Source organism: Bos javanicus, chromosome 8, assembly GCF_032452875.1.
Source record: "Bos javanicus breed banteng chromosome 8, ARS-OSU_banteng_1.0, whole genome shotgun sequence".
NCBI lineage: Eukaryota > Metazoa > Chordata > Mammalia > Artiodactyla > Bovidae > Bos > Bos javanicus.
Genome location: NC_083875.1, coordinates 95,908,846 through 95,929,582, shown reverse-complemented (window position 1 = coordinate 95,929,582; position 20,737 = coordinate 95,908,846). Strand labels below are relative to the sequence as shown.

The following is a 20,737-nucleotide window of genomic DNA, read 5'->3' as shown; positions in this document are numbered from 1 at the left end:
ATGGTGCCTATTTTAAGCTGTGAGACAAAATTAAGGCTTTTTATTAGAAATATTTGCTACCACCAATGAAATTCAACATATTTTCTAATACTGAGAAGTTGATTCTCTAAGATAAATTAGTACCAGTAAGAAAGAACAGCTAATTCTTCACTACTTCTGCTAAAACTGTACACAATATGTGTAGGTACTCAAGCATCAAAACAAAATCTGCAATGCAAGCAAGTTCAAATGTTGGCCTTATGGATGGCTACTAGTATGACCACGCAGGACTCACAACCTAAAACTCTTGAGTCCTCATTAAAGTGAGAGAATATGTATGCCCTGGCAAAATAAGATGATCCACATTAAAATATTTTTTAAAATTACATTTTATAGTACATAGACTACTTTAGTACTTATTCTTTATAAAATTTAAGGCACTGTACTCTAAAGTACATAATTCATACTGTATTATATTACCTGGTTTTTACAATAACTCTATATTCTCATTTCACTGTACAGATGAAGAACTAGTCACAGTTATTTGCTCTGTATCACAAAGTTGCATAGTATAGAATCCAAGTCTCTGGACTCCAAGTTTTTGACCTTCCATTTTCTCTGAACTAATCTCAGACATCACACACCCTTTACTTTAAAAGTTAAATAAGCTTTGAAGTGTTTTACAAATTTAGGTAGAGGCATTTTAAATGTATATTCAAAACACAAAATGTCAATTTTTTAAAAATGTCTAATAGTCACGTGAATAAAACTATATCTCAGTTTCAGGATGAACACATACAATGAAATCATGTGATTTTTGTTAAATACTATAACAGTTAACGTTTAACACATCACTACACTATTCTCTCATGCCCCACAGTGTTCCTCAAGGAGATGATTACAGGCAAAATTGCGGAAAACACCTTTCTAATAAATTTTTCCAGTGCTTCCTATCTAATAATAGAAAAGAATGGGCTCTTGTTTTTGCCCGTTGTTATTAATAACACTTGTGTTTCCTTCCTATACTGTACTATTTCAATTACTATCATCTAATAAAGAGAGCACGGTGGTTGATTTCTATATAGGGACTATGACTAAGTATTAACTCACTTCTAATTGTATTCAAAACATTGGCTACGTTCTCTAAGTATATTTTTGGCTAACAGAAAAGGTTAGTTCTATTATGCCCCGTCCTTAACTTGCTCAGAAAGTATAAAATATGCCAAAAACAATCATTAAGGGAACTGACCAGAAACACTGAACTGGCCAGAGGGTGGGACCGCTGCTCTGGACAACTATCAGTCTTTTTTCTCAATTGAACCAACACTATAAACAGTTAAGACGTGCCGGGGAACTAGTCCCAAGGAGGGCGCGGCGGGGGTGGGGAGCGGTGCAAAAGGCGGGTGTGGAGGGGATGGATGGGGGAGGGGGGGTGGGGTACCAAGGAGACCTGGTTCGCGACCTAAGGAGACACAGATTGCGCCAAAATAGGCGAAGACTGGGTGGAGGAGAGTGGGTCAGCTTCGGCGTCAGCAGGTACACTCGTAGGTGCTTTGATTTCCTCTTCTGCTGAGGATGGATAAACCCTCACTAGCACGCGGGAAGGCTGCGAGAATCACAGGGGGCCTAGATCCTTGCAGAAAATGATGGGAAAAAATGGGGGCGGCTCCCGAAATCCCCTGGGAGCCAGGGCCCAGGACCAATTGCAGAGCAGAGGTTATCCGGGTTCACCGGGCGCGGTCCCCGCACCCCCGCGGGCGCCGTTTTACTTCCGACAAGGGTGCCTGGCGGCCTCGCCCTCCGAGGCCGTAGCCCAGCCCGGCCCGCCCGGCCCCGCGCGCCCACCGCCCACCGCCCACCCGGCCCAGGGCGCCCCGCCCACCCTCCGCCCAGCCTCGGCGACCCAGAGGCCCCCGCCCCCGCTTACTTTCTGGGAGTCCATGGCCAAGGACGGTGTCCGCTGAACCCCAAACCGCGTCGAAGAACTTTGCGAGAAGGCGGAGGGAGGTCGGACACGCCGAGCGCGCTACCCACGGCCGTGCCTCCGCTGGGCCGCCGCCGCCGCCGCCTGAGCCTCAGCTTCAGCTCGCACCGGCGCCGCCCGGCCCCGCCCCGTCCGCGCCCAGCCCGGCGCGCGCCGTAGTCGCGCTGCGGTTGCCAGGGTGAAAGGGCGGCACGCCGAAGGGAGGGGGCGAGGAGCGCCTTGCGCACGCGCCCTGCTGCAAGGCGGGCTGCGGCGGAGTGGGGAGGGGGCTGGCTAGCCGGCGCACCGAGCGAGCCGTAGTGAGAAAGGGAGTGAGAAAGGGGTGCTCGCCCCCCTGTCCCGCCGATCGTTTGAAGAAGCCCCTCTCTCTTTCCCCCATCCTTTTTCCTCCAGCGCGCAGGCCTTGAACTGGACCACTGGGCGTCCAGCAGCCCGGTCCGTGGGGAGGGTGGGGGAAGGAAAGCTGTGGCCCTGGAGATAGATCAGCCCCTTCTCCACCCTGCAACCTTCTGAAGCACCTCCTTACACTAGCCTTGGAGAAGCAACCAGGGCAAGCCAGGCCCAGCTGTCCAGTGAGAAAGAAAGGGCGGGGAACGTAGTGGGAACGTGGGGAAAGCCTTGTAGAAACGTGACAGAAACTTGGGTGACTGTGAAGCCTGGGAGACGTTTCCCAGAGAGCCCCCTGGGAACCTTGCTGTCTCTGACTTTCAGCAAACGAATACTCTCCCTGAGCCTGTTTCATCTTTGGTGAAACACGAGAAATAATGCTGACTTTGCAGAGCATTGTGAAGATTAAATAACGTATTGGAAGTGCCCAGTATGTAGTTAATGTTCAGTATTTATGGTTATTGGTGGGAATCTAGAACCTGTTCCGTTTGGACTAAGAGGACAGTAGAAACTAGAAAAGGTGGGAGATAGGCTTGAAAATGTCCTTCCCCAAGCAGACAAGCCTCATCTTCCATTTCGATGACTGGAGAGGCTCAGGAAAGTTCAACTGGACAACCACGTATGGTGAATGAATGGTGAACAAAAGAAAAAAATATATTGCATACCTGTTAGGTCCCAATTCTACGCACTGAGAATCAGCAGTGACTAGGCACTTTATATACAAACATAAAATATATACATCTATATACACACACACACATATATATGAGGAGGTTAAATTTTCACAGAGAAAAATTACATAGGATAAATAGAATTGTGTGGGCTCCATTTTCGGTAGGAGGGTCAGGGAAGGCCTCTCTCAGGAGTGACCCAAGTGAAGTGAGTGAAAGAATAAGCATACAAACATCTGGAGAAGAGTATTCTAGATAGAAGCAGCAGCAAATACAAAGGTCCTAAGAGGGCGTGCTGCGATTCATGGAGTCGCAAAGAGTCGGACATGATTGAGCAACTGACCTGATCTGATCTGAAGAGGGCATGAGCTCTATGTTTCAGAAATAACATTTGTCCTACAAGGCTGTAACTATCTCTGTAGATGATCTCCCCAACTATACTTGTGAGTTGAGATTTCTTTTACCCATATCTGTATATATCCCCAGCACAGGGCCTGCCATCTAGTATGCATTTGCTAAATTCTTTTTTAACTGAACAGACACATACAAGAAATGGGATGAAGAGAACCAGTTCAGGCTAAGCGGGTTGTTTTTGAAGGCCAGGGTCCAGAGAGGACCCATGTGCACAGTTTTGCTCCTGTATCTGAAAGCAGTCACATGCAGTCTTGCAGAGATGTAACTGGACAGACACATACAAGAAATCAGATGAAAAGAAACAGTTCAGGCTGCTGCTGCAAAGTCACCTCAGTCGTGCCCAACTCTGTGCGACCCCATAGAGAGGTGGGGAGGGTGGCTTCCTCGTCCCTGGGATTCTCCAGGCAAGAACACTGGAGTGGGTTGCCATTTCCTTCCCCAATGCATTAAAGTGAAAAGTGAAAGTGAAGTCGCTCAGTCGTGTCCGACCCTCAGCGACCCCATGGACTGAAGCCTTCCAGGCTCCTCCATCCATGGGATTTTCCAGGCAAGAGTACTGGAGTGGGGTGCCATTGCCTTCTCCGAGTTCAGGCTAAGTGGGCTGTTTTTCAAGGCCAGGGTCCAGAGAGGGCCTATGTGCAATTTGCTACTGTATTTGAAAGCAGTCGCATGCAGTCTTACAGAGATGCTGCTCCTTCTCTTGGTACCAAGGGAAAGGAGCCTGCTCTCCAAGCTGCCCAATTCCATGAGGAGAGATGAGAACAGCCAGCCACCCGGCAGCTAGCACACTGCTGCAGCGACGCAAGCCATTCTCCGCAGTGCACATGCGCTGCAGCTGAGTCAGTTTCCCAGAGGGAGAAATGCAGCCTAGAGACTGAAGAACATCAGAGGTCAAACCACCAGACTGTGAGCACCCCAGCCCTGACCCTGCCTGCACCATGGGACCCGCCGTTAAGGGAAGAAGAAACAGCATTTAGCGCTGTCCTAGTTCTCTTGCTGCAAGAACTTCAGCTCACTTCTGTCAGAGAGCAACTTCTGGGTACTCTAGGTCTGATGGGCTTAACCACAGAGGGAGGCTTTAGAGACGGTTAGCCACAGCTGAAATGTGATCGCCAGATTCTGTTCCAGGCCATATCCCAGGAGCTCACTCCTGGCCCCTTGCCTCCCAGCTCCTCCAGTTCTTTCCCTGCAGCCCTGCCAAGAGCCTGCAGCTTTTGACAAGACTGCTACCCCATTTGACTTCTGCCCTTGCCAGATCTCTATCTGGCCAGTCTGGCTCCCCTGCCCAGCTTCCGGGACCTTCTGCTTCTCCATCATTCTCATCTGTAAACAGCTAGTCTCTTCGAGCTGTGACTTCTGTCTTCCGCAGCCCATACAGCAGTCACTCACCTAGCACTGTCTGCACCTCAACCCCCTCCCGCTGCTTCTGGCCTATGGCCAAGTCCTTTGCCTCTTCACAGCCAAGTCAGTTTAGATAATTTCAAAAGTAGCTTTTCTAATAAACCAAAGCCCTTGTTCTTAAGTGTAATCTCCAGACCAGCTGAATCAGAACTACCTGGTAACTTGTTAGTAATACAGATTCTCAGGCTTCATCCCCAGACCTACTAAATCAGAATCTCCAGGGGCTGAGGTCCAGTGTTCAGTGTTTTAACAAGTCCTCTGAATGAGTCCGATGCACACTAAAGTTTGGTCACCATTGAGCTATTCCAAATCCTGAAAGATGATGCTGTGAAAGTGCTGCACTCAATATGCCAGCAAATTTGGAAAACTCAGCAGTGGCCACAGGACTGGAAAAGGTCAGTTTTCATTCCAATCCCAAAGAAAGGCAACGCCAAAGAATGCTCAAACTACCACACAATTGCACTCATCCCACACGCTAGTAAAGTAATGCTCAAAATTCTCCAAGCCAGGCTTCAGCAATATGTGAACCGTGAACTTCCTGATGTTCAAGCTGGTTTTAGAAAAGGCAGAGGAACCAGAGATCAAATTGCCAACATCCGCTGGATCATCGAAAAAGCAAGAGAGTTCCAGAAAAACATCTATTTCTGCTTTATTGACTATGCCAAAGCCTTTGACTGTGTGGATCACAATAAACTGTGGACAATTCTGAAAGACATGGGAATACCAGACCACCTGATTTGCCTCTTGAGAAATTTTTATGCAGGTCAGGAAGCAACAGTTAGAACTGGACATGGAACAACAGACTGGTTCCAAATAGGAAAAGGAGTTCATCAAGGCTGTATATTGTCACCCTGTTTATTTAACTTCTATGCAGAGGACATCATGAGAAACGCTGGACTGGAAGAAACACAAGCTGGAATCAAGATTGCTGGGAGAAATATCAATAACCTCAGATACGCAGATGACACCACCCTTATGGCAGAAAGTGAAGAGGAACTCAAAAGCCTCTTGATGAAAGTGAAAGATGAGAATGAAAAAGTTGGCTTAAAGCTCAACATTCAGAAAACGAAGATCATGGCATCCGGTCCCACCACTTCATGAGAAATAGATGGGGAAACAGTGGAAACAGTATCAGACTTTATTTTTCTGGGCTCCAAAATCACTACAGATGGTGACTGCAGCCATGAAATTAAAAGACGCTTACTCCTTGGAAGGAAAGTTATGACCAACCTAGATAGCATACTCAAAAGCAGAGAGATTACTTTGCCAACAAAGGTTTGTCTAGTCAAGGCTATAGTTTTTCCTGTGGTCATGTACGGATGTGAGAGTTGGACTGTGAAGAAGGCTGAGCGCCAAAGAATTGATGCTTTTGAACTGTGGTATTGGTGAAGACTCTTGAGAGTCCCTTGGACTGCAAAGAGATCCAACCAGTCCATTCTGAAGGAGATCAGCCCTGGGATTTCTTTGGAAGGAATGATGCTAAAGCTGAAACTCCAGTACTTTGGCCACCTCATGAGAAGAGTTGACTCATTGGAAAAGACTGTGATGCTGGGAGGGATTGGGGGCAGGAGGAGAAGGGGACGACAGAGGATGAGATGGCTGGATGGCATCACTGACTCGATGGACGTGAGTCTGAGTGAACTCCGGGAGTTGGTGATGGACAAGGAGGTTGCAAAGAATCGGACATGACTGAGCGACTAATCTGATCTGATCTGATCTGAAACTGAGTGAAAGCAAATTGGTTTTTTTTTTTAAATGGAAAAAGGGAACTACAAAAGCACAAAAACAGATGACTTTTCAACACGTGGGTTTCTGATTCTGGGATAGCATATCTGGTCATGGATATTCATTTGAATGAGGTTCCTGGGCCTCCAGGACTACTTTTCCGACTAAATATCAATTTCGGATAGCCTCGGTATTGGCACTACTGATTTAAAGCATCTGGCAAAATTGTCTCTTCCAGAATACCTATTCTGTCTCGTCAGGCATTGCCAGCAGCCCTGAGTTCCCTTGTAAGTTCTGGGACGCCCCATTCTTGGGAGAGAAAATGTCTTCCCTTAAGTTTCTTGCCAACAGGCTTTCCCTTTGGGAGTCAGTACAGGGCATCACCCTGGAGTCAGCTGTCTGAACTTTAATCCTGGAACTGCCACTTACCAGCTGTGTAGTCTTTGGTGAGTCATTTAACCTCAATAAGCCTCAATTTCCTCTTCTGTAACATAGCGATCGTAATGGTAGTAACTCCTAGTTAGGATTGTTGTGAGGATTAGAGGAGATTATGTATGCAAAACGTCTGACTTTGTACACGTTTAGTAAATGACAGCTGTTACTGTTATTACTCCCCTGTACATCATATCCTTCTGTACCACCCTGGTGTGGCATTCTCCCTCTCGATCTCTGGGCCCTTAGAAGTCCTGTGCTCACCCCTAACCACTTTTCACTGTCATACCTTTTCTGAAGCATAATCACTGGCCAGATGCTGCCTTTTGTTGAAGCCAAACCTTTACCCCTTACTCTCTGTTAATATCTGGCCTGAGTCTTGGCATACACCACATAGCCTGGGAAAATCCTGAGCTTCTCTAAGCCTCAGTTTCTTCAGCTGTGAAATGGTCATCATAACAGTACCACCAATAAGAGTGGTTGAATGGATTGAATGAGAGAATTCCTGTCGTTTTAAGCACCGTCTCTGGTATTTAATAAGCATTCAGGAAAAAAAAAAAAGAAACATTAGCTTTTATCATCTCTTCCCAACCACAGACATCTAACTCATTCTTTTTTTTTTTTTTTTCTGCCCCCTTCTAACCAAAAATAAATTCATCCAAAAGCCCTGGAACCCCTTGGGACTCAAGAGTACTGGTTTCTGATCCTAGAAGCTTTCATAGCGGGGAAAGGATGGTTCTGTTCTGATGTGAGCTGGTGCTCTGTGGAGTGGTCTAACACCATACTCAGAGAGCTATATGCAAAGTGGGAAGCAATCAGCAGACACAAATCTTATGACGGGCCTGGAAATCATGTGAGAAGAGACACAGTTCAAGCACCGGTGAGTATTTAGCCTGGAGAAGAAAAACTCAGGGAGGACAGGTTCATTTACTTCAAATCTCTCTAGGACTGTTGTGTTTAAGAGAAAGCTGGCTTGTTCTCTAGCCTCTGACAGATAGAATTAGACCCAGTTTTGTGGAAGCTACAAGAAGATAGATTTCCACTCAACAAAAAGTCCAGTTTTCTAACAGAGCCATACAGAACTGGGATGGATTTTTGTTTGGTAGGGAGGTCCCCATCAGTGGAGGTATTCAAGCAGAAGCTGGGCATTTGCTTCTCAGAGCTGTCCTAGGGGGATCAGGCACTGGAAAGACAACTGGCAGAGAGAGCCTTTAACATCTTTCTGAACCCTGAGGCTCTTTCACTCTTCAGACTAGAGGCCAATAACTATGCATCTCCTTCCTGACTCTGCTCTGCAATTGTACTTACCTTTGGAATGCACTCTGAATCTCTTCTCCCCGCCTCCACTGTTATAAGATCCATGGCAAGAGGTACCACTCCTTCCTGGGAGAGGGTATGAGAGGAGGAGTTAACTAATCTGTACCCATTATGATGTTACTATGTCACAATCCCTTCTCTATGAACGGATGGCCTGTTTTATGCTAGGTCCCTGGGACACTGAGAAAAGTGAGGTCTGGAAGAAACAGGTGTTTCCATCACATCCTGCCTTGGCTCTGGAAATACCCCTCACTTATCATGTTCATGGTTCATTTATTGCTGAAGCCTGACTTGGAGAATTTTGAGCATTACTTTACTAGCATGTGAGATGAGTGCAATTGTGTGGTAGTTTGAGCATTCTTTGGCATTGCCTTTCTTTGCGATTGGAATGAAAACTGACCTCTTCCAGTCCTGTGGCCACTGCTGAGTTTTCCAAATTTGTTGACATACTGAGTGCAGCGCTTTCACAGCATCATCTTTTAGGATTTGAAATAGCTCAACTGGAATTCCATCACCTCCACTAGCTTTGTTCCTAGTGATGCTTCCTAAGGTCCATAATGACTTCACATTCCAGGATGTCTGGCTCTAGGTGAGTGTGAGTGATCACACCTTTGTAATTGTCTGGGTCGTGAAGATCTTTTTTGTACAGTTCTTCTGTGTATTCTTGCCATGTCTTCTTAATATCTTCTGCTTCTGTTAGGTCCATACCATTTCTGTCCTTTATTGAGCCCATCTTTGCATGAAATACTCCCTTTGTATCTCTAATTTTCTTGAAGAGATCTCTGCTGCTGCTGCTGCTGCTGCTAAGTTGCTTCAGTCGTGTCCAACTCTGTGCGACCCCATAGACGGCAGCCCATCAGGCTCCACCATCCCTGGGATTCTCCAGGCAAGAACACTGGAGCAGGTTGCCATTTCCTTCTCTGATGCATGAAAGTGAAAAGTGAAAGTGAAGTCACTCAATCGTGTCTGACTCTTAGCGACCCCACAGACTGCAGCCTACCAGGTTCCTCCATCCATGGGATTTTCCAGGCAAGAGTACCGGAGTGGGGTGCCATTGCCTTCTCCGAGATTTCTAGCCTTTCCCATTCTATTGTTTTCCTCTATTTCTTTGCATTGATCGCTGAAGAAGGGTTTGTTATCTCTCCTTGCTGTTCTTTGGAACTCTGCATTCAAAAGGGTATATCTTTCCTTTTCTCCTTTGCCTTTTGTCTCTCTTCTTTTCACAGCTATTTGTAAGGCCTCCTCAGACAGCCATTTTGCTTCTTTGCATTTCTTTTTCTTGGGGATGGTCTAGCTCCCTATCTCCTGTACAATGTCATGAACCTCCATCCATAGTTTATCAGGCACTCTGTCTATCAGATCTAGTCCCTTAAAACTATTTCGCACTTCCACTGTATAGTCATAAGGGATTTGATTTAGGTCATATCTGAATGGTGGTTTTCCCCACTTTCTTCAATTTAAGTCTGAATTTGGCAATAAGGAGTTCATGATCTGAGCCACAGTCAGCTCCCAGTCTTGTTTTTGCTGACTATATAGAGCTTCTCCATTTTTGGCTGAAAAAAATATAATCAATCTGATTTCAGTGTTTTAGAAAAGGCAGAAGGACCAGAGGTAAGATTGCCAACATCCGCTGGATCATCAAAAAAGCAAGCGAGTTCCAGAAAAACATCTGTTTCTGCTTTATTGACTATGCCAAAGCCTTTGACTGTGTGGATCACAATAAACTGTGGAAAATCCTGAAAGAGATGGGAATACCAGACCACCTGATTTGCCTCTTGAGAAACCTGTATGCAGGTCAGGAAGCAACAGTTAGAACTGGACATGGAACAACAGACTGGTTCCAAATAGGAAAAGGAATATGTCAAATATTGTCACCTTGCTTATTTAACTTATATGCAGAGTAGTATATCATGCAAAATGCCAGGCTGGACGAAGCACAGGCTGGAATCAAGATTGCTGGGAGAAATATTAATAACCTCAGATATGCAGATGACACCACCCTTATGGCAGAAAGAGAAGAGGAACTAAAAAGCCTCTTGATGAAAATGAAAGAGGAGAGTGAAAAAGTTGGCTTAAAGCTCAACATTCAGAAAACGAAGATCATGGCATCTGGTCCCATCACTTCATGGCAAATAGATGGGAAAACAGTGGAAACAGTGGCTGACTTTATTTTTCTGGGCTCCAAAATCACTGTAGATGGTGACTGCAGCCATGAAATTAAAAGATGCTTACTCCTTGGAAGGAAAGTTATGTCCAACCTAGATAGCATATTAAAAAGCACAGCCATTACTTTGCCAACAAAGGTCCATCTAGTCAAGGCTATGGTTTTTCCAGTGGTCATGTATGGATGTGAGAGTTGGACTATAAAGAAAGCTGAACACTGAAGAATTGATGCTTTTGAATTATGGTATTGGAGAAGACTCTTGAGAGTCCCTTGGACTGCAGGGAGATCCAACTAGTCCATCCTAAAGGAAATCAGTTCTCAATATTCATGGAAAGACTGATGTTGAATCTGAAACTCCAATACTTTGGCCACCTGATGCAAAGAGCTGACTCATTTGAAAAGACCCTGATACTGGGAAAGATTGGGGGCAGGAGGAGAAGGGGACGACAGAGGATGAGATGGTTGGATGGCATCACCAACACAATGGACATGAATTTGGGTGGACTCCAGGAGTTGGTGATGGACAGGGAGGCCTGGCGTGCTGTGGTTCACGACTGAGCAATTGAACTGAACTATCATGTTCAGAGGATGACCAAGGACTCAGCAAGTTTATCTGCCTGTTGACCTCCTCTTTGTGAAAGGATGCTAGCCCCAAGCCCGGTCTCTCCAACACAGAGGAACAGGCTCACTGCTCTTAGTAAGAACAGATCCCTCCCTCTGCATATACTCTGAAGATGGTTGTGGACCTGATTGAGCCTGGGTGATTGAGACTAGAGAGAGAAAGGGCCATCGTGAGTTGGTAGCACTTGCAATTCATTGGCTAAGCACCCAGACTCTGATACCAGACTGTCTGGTGCCAGTCAGTCAATGCCAAGTTTCCCACTTACCAGTGGTATGGCCTTGGGTGATTTCTTAATCTGTCTGTACCCCTGTGTTCATATTTGAACAATGAGAGTATTCAATTCAGTTCAGTTCAGTCACTCAGTCGTGTCTGACTCTTCGCGACCCCATGAATAGCAGCACACCAAGCCTCCCTGTCCATCACCAGCTCCCGGATTTCACCCAAACTCACGTGCATCGAGATGGTGATGCCATCCAGCCATCTCATCCTCTGTCGTCCCCTTCTCCTCCTGCCCCCAATCCCTCCCAGCATCAGGGTCTTTTCCAATGAGTCGTCTCTTCGCATGAGGTGGCCAAAGCATTGGAGTTTCAGCCTCAGCATCAGTCCTTCCAATGAGAGTATTAACAGTACCCAAGTGAAAGGGTTGTCATGAAGAGAAATTACAATGTTTATAAAGTGCTTATGATAATGCCTGACATATAGAAAGCACATAATACATGTCCACTATTATTCTTTTCTACAATAAACCATTCTCCTGCATACAGCAGCAGGGAATAAGGATTTCTGAGGTTTCTGAGCACTTTGATATTGCCAGTGCCATTGCAGTCAAGTTAAGATGGCACTATGTCAGTATTTTCTAGAGACATGAGTCTCTTGAAATCCATCCCTCATTCTGAAGGTCAAGCTGAACTCTCCCCTAGCCACAGGAGATCGAAGACAGAAGGTGAAGGGACTTAAGCTGTAAGGTTAGGACTTAAGCAGACAGGAAAAGACACAAGGATCCTTCCCAAGCTAAGGAAACAGCCTGAGCAAAGGTGAAAAATTATGAGAAGAACAACTGGAGAGAATGGAGATAGGAGTTAGAACAAACGGGAACGGCACCCTTCAATGCCCATTTACCTGTGCAACACTACGAAAACTCAGGAACATTTAAGAGATGAAATATTCTGCAGCCATGAAAAATTATCTTTATGAAAAATACACAGCAATGTGGGAGAAAGTTTATGATAATGCAATTTAAAAACAAAACCTTAGTTTGAATATTTTTTCTAAACAACTGGAGAATGTCTTTTGTAGAAAAGTATTAATAACTGAAACATTTATAAATTCTTGTTTATAACTTTTAGCTTAGGTGAAACACATCATGTATGAAAGCTCAGCCTGGTTTCCCATTATCACCCACAAGTATTATATGTTTACTTTTCTGCTTATGTAGAAGTGAATCAAAGACAAGTTCACTGGCTTTCAAATATAAACTCAAATTTGGCGTGACTGGCTCATGATTAAAAAAAGAATAAAAGGGATGGAGAGAGGGATTCATAGGGGTCAGATTGTTATGATCTCTAAATTCCAGGTTGGGATGTTGGAATTCGAGTATTTTATAAGTGGGAAGCCACTTAAAAGTTTATGAGCAGAATTATTTCAGGAAACTTGATTTGGCAGGGGAAACAGGAAGGACATGAGTGGGATGAGTCTGGGCTGAGGACCCAGAGGCCCAGACCTGCCTTAGCCTCCCTGGTTCAATCCCTATAGCCATCAACCCTCTCCCCAACTCCAACCACCACCAGTGATGACCTTAGCAATACAAATCTTTGTTTTTCAGTCAAATGGAAAAAAATAATAATTTGGTGCTAACAAGAACTATTGGCTGTCTTCCTCAGTCATGTAAAACAGGTGTCAGCAAACTTTTTCTAGAAAGGCCCAGAGAATCAGTATTTTAGGCTTGAAGGGCCATATGGCCTCTGTCACAACTATGCAACTCGGCCATTGTAGGGAGTAAGCAGCCTTGGGCCGCACATAAAGGATTGGGCGTGGCTGTGTTCCCATAAAACTCGATTTGCTACAAGAGGTTGGGAGCCGATTTGACTCACCAGGCATAGTTTATCAACCTCTGATCTAAAAGAGCATTGTGTTATTTTTCCTAGAGAATAATTCTGTGATTCTTCGGTGCCTCTAAAGCCTCCTGACCCTCCCTCTCAGACACTTGCCGTCACGCACACGGCCATCCCCACCTTATTTATGAGAAGAATGCCAGTGAGAACATGCAGGAAGGCAGCACTAATAATCTCTGGAGCAGTGAAGAAAAGCAGCATGTTAAAGTGAAGGGGCTTTAGATTTCTCTCAATTTGAGCCCTTACTCTGCCAACTGTGTGACTTTGTACACAGCATACAACCTCTCTGAGCCTCCATTGTCTGGAGGGCAGAATGGAGATAACAGGTACAACCTCATGCAACAGGGTTTGCATGAGGATTAAATGTTTGTAAAGCACTAACAATTGCCATGGAACTGGCACTCAATAAATAGTTACTAACCCACACTGGCTTTATAAATAGCAGTCAAACAGAGCCAGCCTGCATGACGAGAATCCACTGTGGACCCAGCCTTCAGGTCAGTACTGGCACGGAAGTGAGAGACAGTGGGGATCTCTTAACAAACACAAGCCTAGATAAGAGGGCAACACTAAATTTGAAGATGCTGCTGCAACACGTTTGTATCAAATGCTTCTGATGAATCATTTATTAGGCAGCTGCACTGTACCAAGTCCTCTTGGCTACTGGTGGCTGGGATCATGGTCACAGGCTTCCATTGAAGTAATAAGATCCTGCTCTTCATCCATAGACTCTCAACAGCTGGTGAGTGGGAGAACCTCGTGTAAACAGCCTCCTCTGAGTCCATTCTTCTGGGCTCCTGGGACCAGTCACCTTCGCCTCAGCTGAAAAATAAACACATCAAGATAATGAATGCATCTCTCCTAGGGGAACACGACACAATGAAAAGCAATCAATAACAAGAAATAGTGTGGGATCCTCTTTAGAGAAGACACTGTGAAATGTAAGAAGGCTAAACATGCACACACACACAGACACAGAGAGAGAGAGAGAGACATACATTTAGTTTAACAGACGCACATTTATATTAACTATTAAGAAAGAGATATGAGAGCCTGGGTGCAAATCCTGATTTTGCCCCCTTACGAGCTGTTTGTTTCTGGGTAAATTATTCAACTTCTGTGCCTGCATTTCCCCATGTATAAAATGGAGACAATCATGGCATGTCCCTTTAGGGTTGTTGTGAGGATTAAATGCGTTAGAACAGTGCCTGACAATAACGAATGCTCAGTTAGTGTTTGCCATTATTGCTTTCAGTAGTATTCTCTCACAAAGACGTTTTCAGAATAGCTGAACAACTGAGTCAAACCCATAAAGAATGAAATTCAAAACTAATCTGAAAAATCTGATTCTGTGATACTCTAAAAGACCCAAACCTGAAATTCAAATAAAACTTTGAATTTTTCACTCCCATGACGCAGCGATGGGAAAGGTCAGACTAGGATGATGGGTGTTCCCGTCATTCAGTTCAACTCAACAAACAGTGACTGAGTGAACATACCAAAGTTGACAGCTATGCTGTGGTTTGTAAAAGAATGTCCTAATTCTTAGGAAATATAAAATGAAATAGGACTAAAGTCTGTATGCAAATTATCCTCAAGTAGTAAAAATGTTAAATGTGCATACATTTATGTATATTCATATATACCTAGAGAGAGAAATATTTAACAGTAGATGTAACAAGAGTCTATCAGTGTACTCTTTTTATTCTTGCAAGTTTTCTATAAGTTTGAATCCTTTCCTGATGAAAAGTTTTAAAAAATCCATTCAGTTCAGTTCAGTTGCTCAGTCGTGTCCTACTCTTTGCGACCCCATGAATCGCAGCACACCAGGCCTCCCTGTTCATCACCAACTCCCGGAGTTGACTCAGACTCACGTCCACTGAGTCAGTGATGCCATCCACCATCTCATCCTCTGTCGTCCCCTTCTCCTCCTGCCCCCAATCCCTCCCAGCATCAGAGTCTTTTCCAATGAGTCAACTCTTCGCATGAGGTGGCCAAAGTACTGGAGTTTGAGCTTTAGCATCATTCCTTCCAAAGAAATCCCAGGGCTGATCTCCTTCAGAATGGACTGGTTGGATCTCCTTGCAGTCCAAGGGACTCTCAAGAGTCTTCTCCAACACCACAGTTTCAAAAGCATCAATTCTTCGGCGCTCAGCCTTCTTCACAGTCCAACTCTCACATTCATACATGACCACTGGAAAAACCATAGCCTTGACTAGACGGAGCTTTGTTGGCAAAGTAATGTCTCTGCTTTTCAATATGCTATCTAGGTTGGACATAACTTTCCTTCCAAGGAGTAAGCATCTTTTAATTTCATGGCTGCAGTCACCATCTGCAGTGATTTTGGAGCCCAAAAAAATAAAGTCTGACACTGTTTCCACTATTTCCCCATCTATTTCCCATGAAGTGATGGGACTGGATGCCATGATCTTCGTTTTCTGAATGTTGAGCTTTAAGCCAACTTTTTCACTCTCCTCTTTTCACTTTCATCAAGAGGCCTTTTAGTTCCTCTTCACTTTCTGCCATAAGGGTGGTGTCATCTGCATATCTGAGGTGATTGATATTTCTCCTGGCAATCTTGATTCCAGCTTGTGTTTCTTCCAGTCCAGTGTTTCTCATGATGTACTCTGCATAGAAGTTAAATAAGCCGGGTGACAATATACAGCCTTGATGTACTTCTTTTCCTATTTGGAACCAGTCTGTTGTTCCATGTCCAGTTCTAACTGTTGCTTCCTGACCTGCATACAGATTTCTCAAGAGGCAGGTCAGGTGGTCTGGTATTCCCATCTCTTGAAGAATTTCCCACAGTTTATTGTGATCCACACAGTCAAAGGCTTTGGCATAGTCAGTAAAGCAGAAATAGATGTTTTTCTGGAACTCTCTTGCTTTTCCATGGGTTAAAAATAAAAAAGAAACATTGACTCAGGTTTGACTATCAAACAAGTACTGAGCTGATGCAGGACAAGCAGAGGTGACAACACACAGACCTGACAAAGACCAAGAACCGTGGACCTGGAACAAGGAAAGGGCTTCTGTGATCTCAGATATCTAATGGAGCAAGGCTAAGATTGTCTGATATAGCCATCTGCACAGTAGACTCTGCTTGTCCCCAGCTGCCTAGAAGAGGTTGTATGTGACACTAAGAATAACATTGCTTGAAACCTTTGCCCTAAGTTTCATTTTAGGGGGTTAGTCTTAATGCTTTTGTTTCACCTGCCAATTATCACCTCTTCACTGATACCCCTGACACGACTGAGCGACTTCACTTTCACTTTTCACTTTCATGCACTGGAGAAGGAAATGGCAACCCACTCCAGTGTTCTTACCTGGAGAATCCCAGGGACGGGGAGCCTGGTGGGCTGCCGTCTCTGGGGTCGCAGAGTTGGACACGACTGAAGCGACTTAGCAGCAGCAGCAGCAGCAGCAGCACTGATACCCCTACTTCAGCCTCTCTTCAGCTTCAACCCATTTTGCAGTCTGCTCATAGAACAAATCCCTCAATTGTTCTCACTGTATCACCTCTTCACTCAAGAATGTATGACTTCCTATTTTCCACAACCAAAATCTAAACCTTGCTGTCTTATCGGTTCCATACTTTATGGTTTTTAAGTATTTTGATTTGCAGTTTCAACTTTTTTCTCTGTCGCTGAAAATAACAGAAACTGGACTCAACTGATATCCCTTAGTGGCTGATGCTTAGTTGCAGTCATGCAGCCTGAATACTAGACTTATGCCAAAGCTGTGACTTGTCTGAGGTTGAGATAATAGTTCTTCCCTCCTATATATATTTTAAATTTAAATAAAATTTAAAATTTTATAATAGATTTAGGTTTACAAAAAAGTTGCAAAGATACTATGGAGACTTTCCATATTCTTCACATCCAGCTTTCTCTATTATTAACATCTTATATCACTATGGTACCTTTATCACAATTAACAAACACACGCTGGTACATAATTATTAACTAAGCTGCATACTTTATTCGTATTTCTTTAATTTCCCATAATGTCCTTTATTATTCCACGATTCCATAATAACATTGCAGTTAGCTTTCTTCCTATTTTTAAAGTTTAGCATATTATTTAAAAAGCCAAACGTAAACAAAATGTATAGTCTAATTGAATAAGATCTGATATGACACTCTGATGCAATATCTTTCCTACTACCCTTGAACATGAAAAAACTCAGAACATCTAACTCATCCCAAGGCGTGATTAGAACATTCATTTTGAGGCTTCCTGAGTTTTCTTTTTGTGTTAGATACCTTGGGAACCCAGAATGTTCTTCTCAGATTTAGTGTCCAACTACATCTAATCAGCTGGTCCAGGAAATCCTTGCTTCCTCTACAGTATAAAGGAATTCTTTACACAGTAACTCACATGGAGATTCCTGAAATCTCATTTGACATAAGCACATGGTGGTAAATTGAGCTTTCACTACCACCTGTGGAAAGTACTTCAGAAACATCGCCACTGTGTTATTCTCTCATGGGCCAGGAAACTAGCGTCCTGTATGGAAAACTATGGTGCCAACTGCCCTTAAGCTGCCAGTGAGTTTTCTCTGGTTCAGTTAAAGGGAGTCTGCTCACTCCGCTCCTAGAGCTCATTAACCCATGGAACTAATTAACAGGCAAGGTTTAATTGCTCTTTCGAGCCTCCCATTTGACATTGGATCTGCATTCTTTCCGACACCCTCATCTTTCTCTGCATAGCTGAAGGAGAAATAAAAAGTTTATGATAACATCTAAGCAAGTGGCCATGTTTTTCCCATCAGTTCAGTCGCTCAGTCGTGTCTGACTCTTTGCGACCCCACGAACAGCAGCACGCCAGGCCTCCCTGTCCATCACCATCTCCCAGAGTTCACTCAAACTCACGTCCATCGAGTCGGTGATGCCGTCCAGCCATCTCATCCTCTGTTGTCCCCTTCTCCTCCTGCCCTCAATCCCTCCCAGCATCAGGGTCTTTTCCAGTGACTCAACTCTTTGCATGAGGTGGCCAAAGTATTGGAGTTTCAGCCTCAACATCAGTCCTTCCAATGAACACCCAGGACTGGTCTCCTTTATGATGGACAGGTTGGATCTCCTTGCAGTCCAAGGGACTCGCAAGAGTCTTCTCCAACACCACAGTTCAAAAATATAAATTCTTCGGTGCTCAGTTTTCTTCACAGTCCAACTCTCACATCCATACATGACCACTGGAAAAACCATAGCCTTGACTAGACGGACCTTTGTTGGCAAAGTAATATCTCTGCTTTTTAATATGCTATCTAGGTTGGTCATAACTTTCCTTCCAAGGAGTAAGCATCTTTTAATTTCATGGATGCAATCACCACCTGCAGTGATTTTGGAGGAATAGGTTATTTCCCCTTCTCTTTCTTGAGGAAGAGGCATCACACAGCTTCTTGGGAGAATTTATTAGATGGCACCTGAATTTAAATACAATATCCTTTAGCATCCTGGGTTTTGATGTTCCCCTGTCTGTTAGAAAACCTAATATAAAATTAAAGGGAATTTTGAAAAAAAAAACATTCATAATTTTGCTATCCTAGCATATCCATTTTCAGGCTTATGACTTCCCTTTTTGTCTTTGTCCACAGCTTGTGGTCTTTTTACCCTGCATCATATTACACACACTTCCTGTGTTTCTGGTATTCATGTATTTTTCAATGGTTGCATAACATTTCATTAATTAGATGTGTAATTATTATTTAAACATTTCCCTAAAGTGCTCTATGAGGGCAAAGACTTCTGTTTTCTTCACCACTGTACCCTCATCATTTACAGAAATGCTGGGTTTTCCAGGTAACTCAGTGGTAAAGAATCCATCTGCCAAGCAGGAGATGTGGGTTCAATCCCTGGATCAGGAAGATCCCCTGGAGGAGGAAGTGGCATCACAAAGTCCAGTATTCTTGCCAAGAAAATCCCATGACAGAGGAGCCTGGTGGGCTACAGTCCATAGGATGGCAAAGAGTCATTCTCTACTGAGCACAGATGGACAGACACCCTCATCATTTAAAACAATGCTGGCAAAAAGTAGTTCTCAGTACATGTTTGTTGAATAAAAAGTAAATTCAAATGGTTCAAATTCTCTCATTTTTTATTATGTTCAGATTTCATCATGCCTTCTTTTGATTTTTAATTTTTTCTCACTGTACCTCCATGAAATAAAAATAGTTTATCCTGATTATTTTCTGTTTTTTATGTAGAAAACATTGAGTGACCAATTTTCTTTGATGATGATTGGTATGACTGCATGTAAATCCCTTGCATATCTGAAATATCTTTATTCTACCCTTATATTTATTTCATAGTTTGAATAGATCATAGAGTTCTATGATCATTTTCCGTCTGAATTTTAAAACTGTCTTTTCTTTTTTTTTTTTTTAGCTTTCAGTGCTCTGTTGAAAAAGCCAATGTTCTGATTGTTCTGATTCTTGATCCTTTTCCTAAGTATGACGTTTCTCCCCTTCCTTTTCTTTCTCTTCCTCCCTCCCTCCCTCAACCTCTGTTCTCTGAATCTTCCTGTTTTTTAAACATTTATTTATGTATTTCTTTACTTGACTGCACTGGGTCTCAGTTGCGGCACACAGGATCTTCAATCTTCTTTGCAGGGTGTGGGAACTAGTTCCCTGATCAGGGACCGAATCTGGGTCCCCTGCATTGGGAGCACAGCCACTGGACCACCAGGGAAGTCCCTTCCTCTATTAAATAACGCAACTTTTTGATGAAAACAATCTTCTCTATTACCTATCTGAATTTAGTAATTTTTTTTAAAAGTGTTCTTACACTTTGCAGTCTGTTTCCTCCAAGTTATTTTGTTGTTGTTTTCTCTTTGTTTTGGTCTTTCATGGTAGAGTCTTGCCTTAGGCGTCTAGTAATTCTTAAGAATGGGGCACATGAGGTTCATCAGCATAGGGATTATAGCTGCCTTGTTCACCCCTATATTCCCAGACCTGGCCATTCCTGGTACCCATCAGGAGCTCAGTAAGAACAAATAAGAGGGATGGATGGATGGTGGACAGGTGGATGGTGGCTGCCTGGATGATGGATAGGTGGGTGGACAGTGGGTCTAAATTCCATCATGTTCCCTTGTCATTAGGAATAAAGACAACCAAAAATTTAAATTCCTTTAAAAAAAGGAATGGAGAACTCAGCATGTTCAATACCTTATAATAACCTATAAAAGAAAAGAATATGAAAAAGAATATATATACACACACACACATATTTATGTACATGTAGTATATACATCGGAGAAGGCAATGGCACCCCACTCCAGTACTCTTGCCTGGAGAATCCCCGGGACAGGGGAGCCTGGTGGGCTGTCGTCTATGGGGTCGCACAGAGTCGGACACGACTGAAGCGACTTAGCAGCAGCAGCAGCAGCAGCAGTATATATGTACAACTGAATCACTTTGCTGTGCACCAGAAACTAACACAACACTGTAAGTCAGCCGTGCTGCTGCTGCTTCGTTGCTTCAGTTGTATCTGACTGTGGGACCCTACGGACTGCAGCCTGCCAGGTTCCTCT

General features: G+C 44.0%; 2 protein-coding genes and 1 long non-coding RNA gene across 7 annotated transcripts in view; 1 reads left to right on the top strand and 2 right to left on the bottom strand.

Moving 5' to 3' along the window:
• FSD1L (fibronectin type III and SPRY domain containing 1 like) overlaps positions 1-9,100 on the bottom strand; it is a 71,336-nt gene extending 62,236 nt beyond the window's left edge. Inside the window, exon 1 of one of the 5 annotated variants that reach the window (XR_009738193.1) lies at positions 8,302-9,100. Coding sequence is in view for 4 of the 5 variants with exons in the window: in XM_061426398.1 (XP_061282382.1) it covers positions 8,302-8,355 (54 nt within the window). In the remaining variant the exon portion in view is untranslated. Of the gene's footprint in view, positions 1-1,906; positions 2,084-8,301 lie in introns of those variants that run through there. The other 4 variants (XM_061426398.1, XM_061426399.1, XM_061426400.1 and 1 more) reach the window with 4 other exon arrangements.
• Positions 872-19,815, top strand: LOC133253117 (uncharacterized). The gene is made up of 3 exons (XR_009738195.1): positions 872-1,515; positions 7,659-7,873; positions 19,009-19,815. It is a non-coding gene; the product is annotated as an uncharacterized LOC133253117 (long non-coding RNA).
• Positions 12,261-20,737, bottom strand: part of SLC44A1 (solute carrier family 44 member 1) — a 232,354-nt gene continuing 223,877 nt past the window's right edge. Inside the window, exon 16 of the mRNA XM_061426397.1 lies at positions 12,261-14,029. Within this exon, the coding sequence (XP_061282381.1) occupies positions 14,015-14,029 (15 nt within the window). The 3' untranslated portion in view covers positions 12,261-14,014. The remainder of the gene's footprint in view (positions 14,030-20,737) is intronic.